General features: G+C 40.0%; 1 protein-coding gene across 1 annotated transcript in view; it reads right to left on the bottom strand.

The window, feature by feature from the left end:
• Positions 1-233: 233 nt before the first annotated feature.
• TTC17 (tetratricopeptide repeat domain 17) overlaps positions 234-14,947 on the bottom strand; it is a 49,633-nt gene continuing 34,919 nt past the window's right edge. The window contains exons 17-25 of the mRNA XM_026850933.1: positions 13,548-13,718; positions 12,666-12,916; positions 11,477-11,642; positions 8,961-9,081; positions 8,478-8,637; positions 7,918-8,001; positions 5,945-6,064; positions 3,622-3,765; positions 234-1,308 (exon numbers count right to left, since the gene is read on the bottom strand). Of these exons, the coding sequence (XP_026706734.1) occupies positions 1,177-1,308; positions 3,622-3,765; positions 5,945-6,064; positions 7,918-8,001; positions 8,478-8,637; positions 8,961-9,081; positions 11,477-11,642; positions 12,666-12,916; positions 13,548-13,718 (1,349 nt within the window). The 3' untranslated portion in view covers positions 234-1,176. The remainder of the gene's footprint in view (positions 1,309-3,621; positions 3,766-5,944; positions 6,065-7,917; positions 8,002-8,477; positions 8,638-8,960; positions 9,082-11,476; positions 11,643-12,665; positions 12,917-13,547; positions 13,719-14,947) is intronic.

Raw genomic sequence — 14,947 nt, 5'->3', positions numbered from 1 at the left:
GACAGACAGATGATTTAGTTAACTTTCCCTTATTCCCCTCTGCCACAGAAAAGGAGCCAGGCACAGAGGTGCAGGAAATTTTCCACGGATAAGGTAGAAAATCACTGTCTAATCAGAAGCATTAAAGGCTTTCCTGCCTCCCAGCTCTGTCTGCTCCTGAGGAAAGGCTGTAGCTCCCCACGCCTTGACTCTTGTAAACGGCGCACGACACAAAGATTAGAGGAGAAGCTGTGTTTTGTTCATAACCAATTGATTTTATTTCAAATATGTGCCCTTGTTGATTCGACAATGGTGTCTGGAGAACCATGTCCTCCACCAACCAAAGAGAGAACTGATTTGGAAATCTTCCACCTGACTTATTTTCTGATGATACCTTGACACCGCCTCCCTCCTCCTCCTAGGCAGCTGAAAGTATGGCTCAGAGCGACCATAAACTTGCACCTTATTCTGAAATGGCTAAAAATACAGTGAGCAAAGAATTAGTAAATCAACCATTCAGGGTGGCAGAGGGTTACGAATATACAGACAAATATAAAACATCTTACTGGGATTTTTAGCAAATTTTTTTTTCTGCAAGTAAGATTAAAAACCACTTTGATTTTAGTGTCCTGCCGTTCCCTCCTCCTCTCTCAACAGAAATAAACAATTCAAAAAATGCTTGATGTTCCTAATGTTTTTTATAGACATTTCAACTCCTATCCCTCTCCTTCCAAAACAGCAGGTAATGCGGTATGGAGTGAACAAGACTGGCCAAAGCATGAGTTTCACATGGATGAATTGCTGATTATCTCCTCTCACTATCTGGTACAGGTGTGTGCTTTGCGTTTCCATTGGCTTAGATTGTAAGACATGAAGCAAGTTATTTTGGATGCTGATGCCAATCTGAGCATTAAGGAAAAACTAACAGTGCCTGGGTTCTGGTACAGGTGGTCATAGACTCATGGAAGTTTCTTGGTTTAATATTTACACGGATGTTTTAAAATTATGGTTTGTGAAATATATTTTCCAAAGATGCTCCTATATTTGAGGAAAAAAAAAAAAAAAAGAACCCTTGAATCCAAATCCCATCTCTTTTTAAAAGTCTTGTTAAAAATTTGATTCATCAATTCATCTTAGCACACTTAAAAGCAGAATAGAGAATAATGACATTTTAAAAAAAGAGAAAGATGCTGATCTCTAAGGAGACCGTCGCTCTTTTTTCATAAGTAAATGACATTGGATGGTGCGGATTCGATTCTTTGCTGGGGCAAACTCTGGCTGAAGTTTTAGTGTTGACTCATACCATTTCATTGCTTTTTCAAACTCTTCCTGTAAAGAAAGAAAGAAGATTGCAGAGATTGAGATTCTAAAAAACAGTGACTGCATTTTCTATGCATTTCCTGTCCTGAGTAGTTGAGTAGTACAGAATGCACAAAAGTAACTGAAGCAGATTCCCCTGCCCCCCCCTTTTCCCCAGATAACTCTGATATTTTCTTGGGCTAATGATCCAATTTTGCATAATCCATGCAATGGAGTCGAATCCCTGCTAAGCATTACTGACCAATGCTTAGCATAGTTCTCGCCTCTTCCTTTTAATTGTAGATCTTAGCATTCTTGCTGTAAAAGTAACTTTTAAAAACAGATTTCAGTCAGAATTTAAGTAGATCAAAGCTTTACAATCTTAGACAATGCAAAAACTACTTGTTGAAAAGCCAACATTTTTAGAAACATCTTGAAATTATTTTTAAAAAATTAATCAAAGTAAAACCCAACAAAACTTTAAGAGCATACAGTAGCTAGACAATTTCAATTGATAAGCTGGACTCCAGAATGGAAGTAAGAAGCATTCATGCTGAAAAAACATCTATTTTGATAGAGCTGAAATCTAATTTCCTATGCCACTCTTTTGTTAACTAGGAAAGTGCACCAACATCCAATCGTGTATTAGAAGAAAAACAAGAGGGGAAAAGACCCAAAACATTCTGGGTTTTTCAGTCACTTTCAACACTGGTTTTGTTCTCTAAGTTCCTTTTCTCAGTAACTTTATTTGTCCAGTAGAGATAATATTTCTAGCCACATTATAAGCACTAACTAGATCAATGCAAGTTGTAAAGTCTTGATTTTTTAAAAAAAGTGTATTTCAATGCAATTTCAACAGGAATTACACAGAAAATCCTGTATGGATTTGTGGGAGCACTGACAAACAGCAACGAAAACAAGAATCAGATTTTTCCATTTTTAGATGTAATAATTTACGCTTTCTGTGATTTGACATTATTTGGATCTTCATTTAGATTCCCACATCCAAAGTTTCTATAGCATCCATCCAAAGTTCTCAGTCCTAACATGGCCAACTGTTCTCTCCTTTGTAAGGCAACTTACTGAAAAATTCTGCAACTAAAGAAACCATGGACTCTGTAATGTTATACTGTTAATTAGCATGACTTCTACAACCTGTTGGTCAGAGTCAGCTCTCAAATACAGCAGGTTAAATTTGATGTAAATAAATTAACTTGTCTTTATGTCAGTATAATTTGATGCAGAAGATAAATTTTGTCCTGTTGATACAGTCATTTCACATAATTAATACGGGGCTTCACTGAGATATCTCTCAGATCCAGGGAGAATGAAGTTACCCTTACGCACTGTGCTAACTTTAAAAAGACATCGGCAACTCAAGCATCAAACTTCTATCTCATTTCTTTCAAGTCACGCCCTTCTTCAGTTTGTTTCCATTGTGTGTTTGACAGTTTGTGCATTTTAACTCTTCTCAACCCTGATAGCCATAACACACGATTACCTGCTCAACTTGCCTTGTTATCTCTGTGATCCCCTCAACCACAGGAGCAAAGCATTAAGGACAAGTCTATGACAAGTGCTGAGAACTGGCAGGGATACATAAGAACATGTGTAACTGAAAATATTTTTGACACAGACATATTTTTTTATATATATATATATCTATATATATATATATATATGTATCTCTCAACTATGCCTCAGCTTAATGGTGCCTCTTTTACCCTTGAAATATACTTGTCTTGATAAAAATAAGTATGAAACATACAAGAACCAATCCAGTATTAGTAAGATAAAAGGAATAAACATTTTGTGTTCAGAGTAAGCCCCAAAAGCCAAATTGCAGATTAGAATATATAGACAGTATGAAGAAATTTGAGTTCAATTTGTGAATTATTTTGGGTGTTGATAATCCAGATATTGAAATTAAACTTCCTTTATGTTTGTTTATTGCAACCATGAACTGGGTTTTACTTACTATGCTAAGCTCCTCCTCAGGACAGAGACCCAATTTATCATTCATTTTCCAGTATTATAAAAATATCCTGTGTTTAGATGGGCAGCCAACCAAAATTATCAACTGTTTGCTACTGTCTTTACAAAGCTTTGCAGACAACGTTCTTTGAAGTCAGTTTATAAAAATGTTGGCCTTCAAGTACTAAATAAGAGTAAAATACAGTAATCATTTTTGGCATTCACAAAATATTCTTTCTTGTTGATTTTACCCCAATTTCTTGAATGCTGCTCCTCCAAAATTATTTGTGAGAATAAGATGTGTATACATAAATATACACACACAGAGAGTACCAAAGACAAGCCATAACTGGGTGACAGCACACTCACCATTGCTACGTAGACGTTTGCCAGTGTGAAATGATTAACCACAAAGTGTGGTGCTATTTCCACTGCCATTGTAGCCACAATGATGGCATCATTCCAAAGTTTTGCATTGTGGAAGATGTTTGCCAGGCTTATTAGTGGTACATCCTGGAAAAGAAGAGAAAGTGATAAACAGTGAGGTTCTTTCCACTGTAACAGTCTCAGAATCATCAAGACAAACAGAAGACTCCACCAGCCAGCCACTCTTACTTGGGTACTGCCCACTCTAGTACCTGGTGACTTTGAAAGTGGTGAGTCGAACCTACTAAAAAAGGGCATTCAGACTCGAGTTATAAATTACAAAACCTCACATACTGCTCACATGTCTGCTCACAATAGTGACAAACACTACTGTTGCACAGACAAACAACTAGAAGATTAACTCATGTGTCCTAGTATGTACCTTTATTTTTAGGATGCTCTTACACTAGCTTTCTCCCCAAAGATGAGAGGCAGTCTCACACAAGAACAGCTGTTTGTTTGACCAACCTCCTTCAACTCTTGCATAAAAGGGGAAGGAACATGAATAAAAGGGACAGCAGGGAAGTGAAAAGGGTCTAACCATTAGTGCAACTGATGCACTGATTTTTATCCTGCTTCTGCCACAGAATTTCTGTATGATGCTGGATAACAGCCATGAATAAAATTTTCTCAGCTAGTCACCGATGGTATGTTTTTTATTTCCTGGACTTCCAAACTGTCACCTTGTCTGACTGACAGAAATGTTGAGCCTTGACGGCTGTAACAGACTCGGGGAGCTGGGCTTCACACTTTCAGTGGACAAAATACTGCTTAGTAGCAAGTCTTAGGTGCCCTCAACAGGACAATAAAGAATTCTGGATGTATTTGATCCCTGCCTCCTTGACCTCTACAAGGCAAGGAACACCTTTGGTGGATAAGTCATTCATATTTGCAAAGCAGATAGTATGGAAGTCAGAACCACAAAATAAGCCCACAGGAAAATTAATTACCTTTTATTTTCATGAGAAAAGGCAAGATAAAGTAGTGAGAGTGCACAAAACCCAAGAGGAGGATAAAACAAAGTATTAAATAGCTGTTCATTCAGCGCTAACTCGCACTGAGTTCAACTTGCTGTATCTTTACAAACAAGACCCACAGTTTTCTCTGGAGGCAGCTTCAGCACGGAGGATAAAAACAAGGCACATTTTCAGCCAGTCAGCCAGTCCCAAGCAACATCATATCACCTCTCTAGAAAACAGCACTACTACACCATCATCTTACCAAACTGTAGTTTCCAATCCATACTCTGACCCTTACAAGTCACACAGTTAAGAGCACCACTCTGAGGAACCATTCCCAGTTACACAGAAAGACAGGAAAATAAACAAGAGCTTGCTGCATTGTATCTTGGTTCCAACCTTGTTTTAAAAGGACGAGTGCAGAGAGATAGAATTACGGGGGACAGATACACAGGACATGCGTTTCTGAGTTGAGGCATTTCTACTGTTAATGGCTAAATCCTCCTAATAATATCCTGAGAGTGTAAATTACTTTGTCTCTCAATTTTCAGATGATTTAAGACCAAGATTCCAAAAGGCGTATACATTTTGCAGTGCTGCACAATTTGTTGCTCAGGTCCCAAACTGAAATCTGCAATGCTGAGTGAGGAGCCTACACTGCATTTATCAGTTTGCAGGGGGGATCTTGATGTATAAGAATAGACATTAAAATGCTCAGCACGCCACGTGGCAAGATGAAGGTACAAAGCACTTCAGTCAACTGAAACACTAAACGGAAGATTATGTCCCAAGTACTGACTTTTTCTGGAGTAAGGCACGGAACTGCAGCACAAAGTCAGGCACTAGTGTCCAGCTGAGATTCACAGCCCAAACACTTTAAGAATTATGGATTTAAGTTCTTTGCTTAGATATCATCTCCTCCCTTCTTTAAAAGCACAACCAGAAGATGCACTCCCCACCTAAGGTTAGAAGACTTGTCCACACCAAGGCTGATGAAGATTCAAAGTCCTACAAAACAGAGGGAAGTTCAAGCCCTCATTGCCCAGAGAGGCCTCAAACCCACTGCACCGTAGGCAATTCCACCGAACCTCTTCTGCAGTTGTCTTTTTTTTTAAATTATTATTTTTTAAAAAGAGACAGTTCACACTAAATAGGTGGTGAAAGTCTTGAAGTTTCACCACAGTTAGCTAATATCTAATACATTATAGACACTCAATACAGTGTTGGTCTTAACAATAGTCTCTGAAATCTCTATCATGACAAGCAAAACATTATTTCATCTGAGTAGCGGGTACATGTGTACACACCTTCATGTGATGGGGTGCATAGTGCAGTGCTTGCCGTAAGCAATCAATTGCCTTCTTTCCTTGGCCTTTCACCCTCCAGTAAAGAGCTGCCATGCTAGAGAGGACCCAGGAAGTCTGATTCTGGCAAAAGAAGAACACAAAAACTAGTCATGTAAACACCTGTAGTGAACAATATTCCTGTCTTTTGCTCTTCCAATTTATTTGATATATTGAGTTAGGGGGTGTTACGCTTAAAAATAGCATTAAACTATTTCAAAGCAGTGAAAAATTTCTTATCTAACAACATATATGCAATAGCCAGGTAAATGAGACTGCCAAATGAAACACAAATTCCAAATGCAACATAATTTTCTTAAGAAAGGAATAGCAGCTAAATAGCTTCAAACAGCGGCAAGTTTCAGCAGTCACAACAGCTTCTAACCAGCTGTCTGATGCCGAACATCTACCTGTGTATACACCATACCCAAGCAAAAAAATTCAGCTAAGTTAGCTGCTTGGACTTGCAGGCTCTCTGCAGTCACAGGAAAGAGAAGGGATGCTCTGGGATGCAGCTCAGAGCAGAAGCCTGACAAGCCTAGCTGACTGAGGTTGGTGCCTCTAGCTGGCTGACTCCCATGTCACGTGTTAGGAAAATACTATGTGCTTGAATTCTGTGGACTCAGATACAGTAAATGAATGTTTATGCTCACATATGCAATTAGATAAGTAGCCATCTTGATTTGTTTGATTAGCTCTTGTGAATACTGAATGAGACTGGTAGACAGAACTGAATTTTATTTCCAACACAGCTAGCTTTACTGAGAATTCTGTTTCTGGTCTCAGCACTACATTCTCAGCTTATTTGGATAAAGCTTGCTATCTGCAGAGGGAACTATAGTATGTAAGAGAGAGTCAGTATCCATGTAAAGTTAAAAGAAACTAAGTCTGGTAAGATGAGCATAAGAGTAACATCTTTACTTTCTGGGCATGATAAAGCTATATTTGCTTCAGCTTCAAAGCACAGTAAGTTCCTCAGATAGCTTTTGGTAGAATAGGCCAGGGGCACCAACCTGTTTTGGCTGAGCCTCTTTTCTGTAATAGTTTGGGATATCCTCCCCACGAGCTGTAAACATCTAACAACAAGCCCTGCATCCTTATCTGCCTCGTAGATCCTGGGAAAATTATGCCTCTAATCATCTCCTCCTAAAGACCTCAGCTGAGGTCCTTAGCAGCCTTGATCTAGCTAGGATGCTTGGCTTTCTGTGGGGAGAACAGGGAGTGCAGCCTTGGACGTGGTGCCACAGTCTGCCCGAAGGCATCTCACACTTCAGCCCAACAATGCATGAGGTAGAAGGAAGGAGGCAGGGAAGGGGGGATAAAGTGGGGAGAGAGAGGGGAGAGAGAATCCCCATCCCTGGAGGGGTTGAAGAGTCGGGTTGACCCAGCGCTGAGGGATCTGGTGGAGTTGGGAATGGTCAATGTGAGGTTAATGGTTAGACTGGAGGAGCTTCAAGGGCTTTTCCAACCGAGAGGATTCTGCGATTCTGTGACAAGAGGCCCTGCCTGTCAGGTGCCTGACCACTGCATGCCAGAAACATGACCGGAGAGCTGAGCCATGGCTTAACTTAACTTCCCATAAGCTCCAAGTCAATGTAGCATGAAAAGAAAGAGGAAGGCTGAGAGCTGTTGAAATAGTTTAATATATATCAACACCCCGCAACGCTGCTCACTACAGGGCTGGAAACATTGGGAAATTTGACAAGCTTAGGTTTTAGTAGAAAGATATGCAAGACACCTGACAGTGTAAGCACAGGATACTGCTCAACAAAATACCTGTGAGAGTGTTACAGATGCTGAATAGACACAAATCCTTAGTCCAACTACTAATACGTTACTTGACTGGGACTTCAGACAAATGGTTTGAGACTGGATGGACCACTACATCAGTCATGAGTGGTAAGCCCAGACTTCTAATTTTTCTCATTTACACATACCTTTTCCAAAGCTTTGGCTATTCGAGTACCAACTTGTTCTAATGACTGTGGTGAGTACTGGTCTTTGCCAAGATTCTGTAGCACCTGTGAAGAGGAAGAACAAGTGCTTAGATGCCAAAACCCGGTAAGAGATGTCCCTCACATGTTGGTTGCTTTTTCCCCCCAGCCTTTTACAAACCTGTTCCAACCTAAACATCATTGTCTATCTTGAGTTAATACTATCTGTATCATCACAGAGAGTTATAACTCCATGGCACTGAATACTAAGAACGGTAGAACTTCATGTATGCTCAGTTGGACTTTTCTTTCACTAAGTCATCCATCAAGAGCTGTAAATACAAAGACACCTATGGTGTTTTAGGATTTCCCTCAGGCCAGACTGTAGATGGCTGGGAATACATTCTGCTAAAATATGGCTTTCAGCTTGCATTGTTTTTACAGTTTTATTCAGGCATTTACTCACTGAACGTCACTTTTGGAGACAGAGCACTGAGCTAAGTGTGCCTTGAATCAGCCATGGTGTGGCCATTTTTGAGTGACAGCCTTCAACTCTGGCATACCTCTTTCAGTTGACTTTCTCCAGTGTAATGCAAGCTGGCCCGACTAGAGACACCTTGTAGGTGGTCCAAAGTATGCATACTGGCTGGTAGGTTTGGGTTACAAAGGGGCTCCATGGCTGGTTCTTGCAGCTGCGTGGCAAAATCAATGTGTTCTGTAATGCTACAAAGGTCATAGAACAAGTTAAATCAGTCAGGAGAAGAAAACAGAAGAGTCATTACAAAGTTCTCTAGTGAGTGTAAACTGCCCAGAACCTGGCAGAACCTCATTTGAGTAGCTCAGGAAGCAAGAGAAACTGGACCTTCTGTCTGCACTTGCGCTCTTCTATTGATGAAATACCACATTCTGTATTCAAACTTTGCTGAAATCCTGGCAGTTCCTTCTTACTTTAAATACTACTAAAATCTTCAGTTTATGCATACTGAAGGCCATGTAACTGTCTTGCTTTTTGTAACTTATTTAAGGTTCATATACAAGATACTTACTCAATGTTTTTAGCAGAAACGGCAAGCCATGTGCTGGCTACAGTTGTAAGCTCTACCCTGCGGAGTTTCAGGCATTCATCAGGACTTGGCCAGCCAAGGCTACGATAATCACGTCTTTTTCCTTGTGAAAGGAAAAAAAAAATAAATAAAAAATTGAAGAAACCGTCTGGAAGCAGTAAGGCATTCTACTTCAGTACAATGATTTACAAAATGCTTTATACCAGTAGATACATTCCCTACGTTACAAGTCACAGTTCCGCAGCCAGATTTAAGAACATTCCTGAACCTAAATGGACTGAATGGAACTTGTGCAATCCAAAGACAGAACTGGATCCTACGCAAGACAGATGAGGAGGTGGACTTTTAAAACCTGTTTCATTACACTTTTTCAACAGCTACACATTAAGAACAATTGCCACTCTTGTTTACAGGTAATGTCTCTACTTAAATGTCCTTAAAGAAAGTTCGTAAATGAGTCATCATTTATGTTCTACAGCTACAGTAAAAACTAATAAAAGTTGATTGCTCCATCTTCTGACAATCCCAGGTGAAAAATACTGTTGTGTCTTTTCAATGAATATTGTTTAAGACACAGTGGCTTTTACTGCATTCTTATACTCAAGATAGCAACATTTCTGAAACTATTAAGCAATTACACTTCAGCCATCTCATTTTGCAGAGAAGTTAACCAAGGCAGGGAAAGGTAAATAACTTGCTTTGTGTTAACAAATAGATCATTGGGAGAAACAAGAACCTGATCTTCACATTTGAACCAAAGCCTACTGAAATCTTTCCTTTACTGTACCAAGTCCTACAAATCCAGCTTGTGTTAACTGTTAGGAAACCTTTCCCTCTCATATCAGAAACATCCGGACTGTTTGGAACATAAGAAAAAGCCATTGAGCTGTAAATTCGCACAGTGGGAAGCCAAGTTTAACAACATGCCAGTCTATCGCACCAGCTATGTAGGCAGTATTTCAGTATTTATTTCTGAAATTTTGCCCATTTGGATGCAAATAATGATGAAGTCTGCAATACCATGTCTTTTGTAAAGTGTTCTGATTAAAGGAAGATTAACATTGAGAAACACTGGGAAACTTCAGAGGAAAATGAACAGTTCTCATCACCACCACTGTGAACTGACTGTGAGTTCTTATTTGCATGAACAGCAAAAGATAATGAGAGGTATGGAAACACTACACAGAGACAGTTCAGTAGTCTGAGAGGTAGTCAAACACAGGAGAGGTAGCATCATCTCCCTGTCCTACCAGGAAATCCCCAGGTGACATCCAATATGTTACTTAAACTTTTGATGATTAGTTCTTGTAAGAAGGATGTCAATGGACCCTGCCTCATAGGAGGGTTAGGAAGATAACTACATTACAGTCAGGAGATGCTATGTAATAAAGCCACAAAAGTAACTCAGGGGAGAGAAGATACATCAAGGAAAGGACAGGTATGTGCTCATAAATGAGTCTTTTTTCATGTAATTCCTTCCCCCCATTTAAATATTTAATTCACTAACTTACATTTGTCAGTTGCTAAAAAAAGAGCTTGTTAAAGATTTAATGGAAAAGCCTTGAAAATGTTAAATCACTTTCTAGGTCATCAAATTGTCAAGGACTAAAATGTACTGGAGAACCCACCTTTTCTTACACATCAGCCCTACGACATAAAGATTTCACCTCCGTTGAAATCAACGTAAGACAAAAAGTATGGAGGCTGGTTCCTTTGGTTCTCTTCTTTGGCTTCATTAGGTTCCAGCAGCTCTAAACTTCACCCCAAGCAATTATGTGCTGATGATTTCTGTCCACCTGAACACGCCAGTGGAACTATCTTGCATCATAACAACAGACCACTCTCCAATTTCTGTTACTCAGCTAGCAAGAACTCCACCTCTCTCTCCAAACTGCCTCATCTACGCTGGTGCAAATTCCACTTTTCTGTAACTCCAGTCTTCTGGAAGATAGTCTAAGTTTTCTCTTGTCATCAAACCAATTACAGCAGAACATGTGATTTTTAGTTTTTTTTAAATTTTTATTAGACCAAGTTTTCTACCTTTTGTTTTTGAGTTGTGTGTCTTATGTTTAGTTACTAATTAATTCAAGCTTACATCCTGCATTTTTCCCTGAAGAGGTGTCTCCCATCTGACTAAAACTGAATGGGCAGAGAAATTAGTTTAAGAAAAAGATCATTAAACCCCCCCTCTGTACAACTTCTCACAATATCTACCTCTTTCATTTGCCACTCTTACCGCCTCATCCCCACAAGTTCTGGGAATTAACTAGAAAGTTTTCACTCAGCAGATAGAGTTACACTGCACTTCATGAAGAAGGTGCAGATGGAAGCGATTTCTACTTTCTCCATGTACTCATCTAGAAGACATATTTCACTATGTAGTCTTTGTGATGCATATTTATGGTAACAAACCAGTGTAATATAAAAGCTGCAAAGGAAATAAACCAGAGTAACACAAAAGCTGCAAAGACTTGCATTCTCTAGAAGCAGCAGGTTACCTATTGGTCCAGGAGAAGGTATCTTTGGTCCACTGATCTCCAGGGCAGTTTGGTAAAAGTTTTCATTTTCTCCATTAGTCCCTTCTTCCCCATTTCTCCCAGCTGGCTCCTGGAGATCCAAGCTTTCAGCTTTTGGTTTCTTTAAACGTTTGACCTGAAAAGTGATCTACCAAAAGAATAGTATTGACAAGGTTAACAGTAAGAAATACCTTGAACATTATCAGCTCCAATACACTACTTGTTTTAGCCCAAAGATTCAATTTCAAAGATGTTACAGATGAGATCTGTCTCTCCCTCTCTCTCCCCTCCCTTCCCATCTCAACCCATTCTCTAAGCCTGTTCACTTTCACTGCATCACACCATGAAAACAAAGCACACAACTTCAATCTCCAACATAAAAGAAAACCAATTTAACTGCTAGAGAATTAAAAGGCATTTTTCATTAAATATTTTGTTTGTAACATGATGACAACAGATATTTCATTGTTTCCATGCTAACAGGAACTACTTGTTAGAAAATTTTCTCCTTTGTAACTGTGAGCAAGAAGTTTGACAGCAACCCAGCATCATTCAACACCTAAGCTCTTGCTGCTGAAAATCAACACTTAAGATCATAGAATCATTTAGGTTGCAAAAGACCTTTAAGATTATCGAGTCCAACCATTAACCTAGCACTGTCAACTCCATCACTAAACCATGTCCCTAAGTGCCACATCTACACATCTTTTAAATACCTCCAGGGACGGTGACTCAACCACTTCCCTGGGCAGCCTGTTCCAATGCTTGACAACCCTTTCAAGCGAAGAAATTTTTCCCAATATCCAATCTAAGCCTCCCTTGGCACAACTTGAGACTGTTTCCTCTTGTTCTATCACTTGCTACTTGGGAGATAAGACTGACACCGACCTTGCTACAACCTCCTTTCAGGTAGTTGTAGAGAGTGATAAGGTGTCACCAGTGCCTCCTTTTCTCCAGACTAAACGATGTCAGTTTTAGTGATGTGGAGGCCTTTCCTTTAGAAGACAGATGGAAACTAGTTGTTCATTTCACACAAGCCATGAACCAGCTCTTTGAGGCCCACAGGGAGGTTCCTATATATTCCAGTGTTAACCCCCCTGAACCGTCTTATCTTTCCCTCCTCCACAACAGTAAGTTGGTACAAGACCTAAGTTAACTCATCCAAACTTACCCATTCAGCTTCATCATCATCACCACAGTCCCCGAAACAGGAGGTAGCTAGTCCATCCTGAGATCCCTTCTTTAGGACCCGGATGCCCTGCAAGTCCATCCGACGACCTTTTACCTCCAGTGCCCCTTCAAAAGCTTCCTGAGGCCAGGAGTTTTGAAACTCATCCACCAAAGCCAGCATCTCTTCGGACATCTGATTGTCTTCTAACCCCTCCACTCCTTCTGAACCGTTGCTTTCTGCAGTGACTGTGTCTAAGAGGGAACACCATAAAAACTTCAAAAATTCTCTTACCTGCTTCTACAAATTGTATAAAAAAGATCTTTTTTCTGTGATCTGACTTTTCCACTTGCCCAAACCAAAGATCACTGATTGCTCACTGCACACAGCAAATGGAGAGGGGGACTGCAAAGAAGCATCAGTAGTTGCTTCAAAAATAAACACCTCTAGACTACTTTCATCAGTTTCCTTTCCAAACCAGAATTCTGTCTGAGTAACCAGGTGGTATCTTTTCTCTACATATGTGTATTAAACACTAAATAAAGTGCTCTGTACCTTAACCATAGACACTTTTTCTCCCCTTCTGTCTGGCACATCTGATACAGAATTCACTAAGGTACAACCAACATGTGTTTGTAGAGTCTTGCAAGAAACTACATCTTTTAGCTTGGAAAGCATCTAACCTTGATCTCGTTTTTTGATTTCATGCATTTTGATGTTAGACTTAAAGAACAGGGAACAGAATTAAACTGGTTTTAAGGGTTACTTTTCACTTTACAGACAGAGGGTGGGAAAATGGAGCTTCGTGCAGCAAGGAAGACAGATTTTCTGAAAAATCTAGAAACTGATTCATTTGTGAGCACTGATTTTGTAAGGCTGACTTACTTTCCAGTCTCAAGAGGGAGGGATCCCTTGCTGAACTCTGATTAAGGACTTCTGGGTCTTCTGTGCCTTCCTCAGAGAGTCCTTCTGCCACTGCTGTAACTGACTCATGGTGGTCATCAAAGTATTTCTCCTTGTCATGACCATCATCTGGATTTTTCTCATGACAGTGGCCTGAAAGAGAGAAGTTTACTGATACACCATGTAAGACCACTCCTCCTGGATACAGCACAGAAGCTGTACTGTGGAAGCTACGGTCTTCTAGTTTTCTACACAGGATTTAACAGAATATTTCTACAAGGTATCAAAGACTTCATTCCATGACTAAAAAGCTGATCTGCCTCTTGACAAGGCAGATCACCTAAAATAGGTACAAGAAACAATATTATTGGGTACACTCTGTGAACTAACTAATGAAAGAAAAATCAGGTATCTTTTGAGAGAAAGTTACACAGTACGAAGAAAATTAGTGTGCTGGTAGCCACTCCAATGAGCATTTCCAAGGCATATTTTTAGACACACTGCACCATACGTGGGAGTTGCCTGCCATATGAACTTCACTTAGACACCATAATGTGCACCATGCTTATGCGCAAAAGAAAAAGGGCCAAGGCAGACTGATATGGGATTGCCAGGCTCTGATCTTCTCTGCCAACAACAGATAGTACGTAGGTAAGGCTAGCTCATTAAATAGACAAACAAAAGCTATGGGTATTAATCTGTGCCAAAAATCAGAAGTTTATTTAGCTGAAAATTTAACGTCTCTAATTCTGTGGTAAGGTTACAGGCTCAGATTCCACCAAATACAAAGATCTAGGAATAACATTGGAAAAATTCAAATGCAGAGCCAGTGATGAGCCCATTAAAAAAAAAAAAAAAAAAGCTGCATACTTGCAACATTAGCCTTTGAGCACCCTTCAGCGAGACACTGTTAAGCCTTCAGAGAGTTTAAAGGGTAGCCACCTTCAACTTTGTAGCAGTATTTTTGATCTCAAATACATTTTAACTAAAGATCTCAGATTTTCTAATAATAATTACTTGCCAGTCTTAGAGGGCAAGAAGAGTTCAGAGAGCTGCTCCCCTGGGCAACCTCCAGAGCCGCCCAGGCAGAAACAGGATTGCCCATGTGTGCGAGAGGCTAGGGAGCTGCCCCGAACCCCACCACACAGCTGTGGGACTGAGACATGGGCTGGGCCACCTGCCCACTGTCACGTGGAAAGCCTGACCTCACGGAGAAAAACATGCACTGTGCACAAAGCTGCCACTCTCAAACCCCTCCTTCTTTTCAGTCACTTAGGAGTGAAAATAGCGTACATATACAAACCAATTAAGCAGCACATAGCAAATCAAAGAAAGCTTGAATTAAATGCAAGATTCCCAAGTATGTTTCCCATTCTATCCTC

Source organism: Athene cunicularia (genome assembly GCF_003259725.1).
Source record: "Athene cunicularia isolate RWA chromosome 5 unlocalized genomic scaffold, athCun1 chr5_part4, whole genome shotgun sequence".
NCBI lineage: Eukaryota > Metazoa > Chordata > Aves > Strigiformes > Strigidae > Athene > Athene cunicularia.
This window is presented reverse-complemented; position numbering and strand designations above follow the sequence as displayed.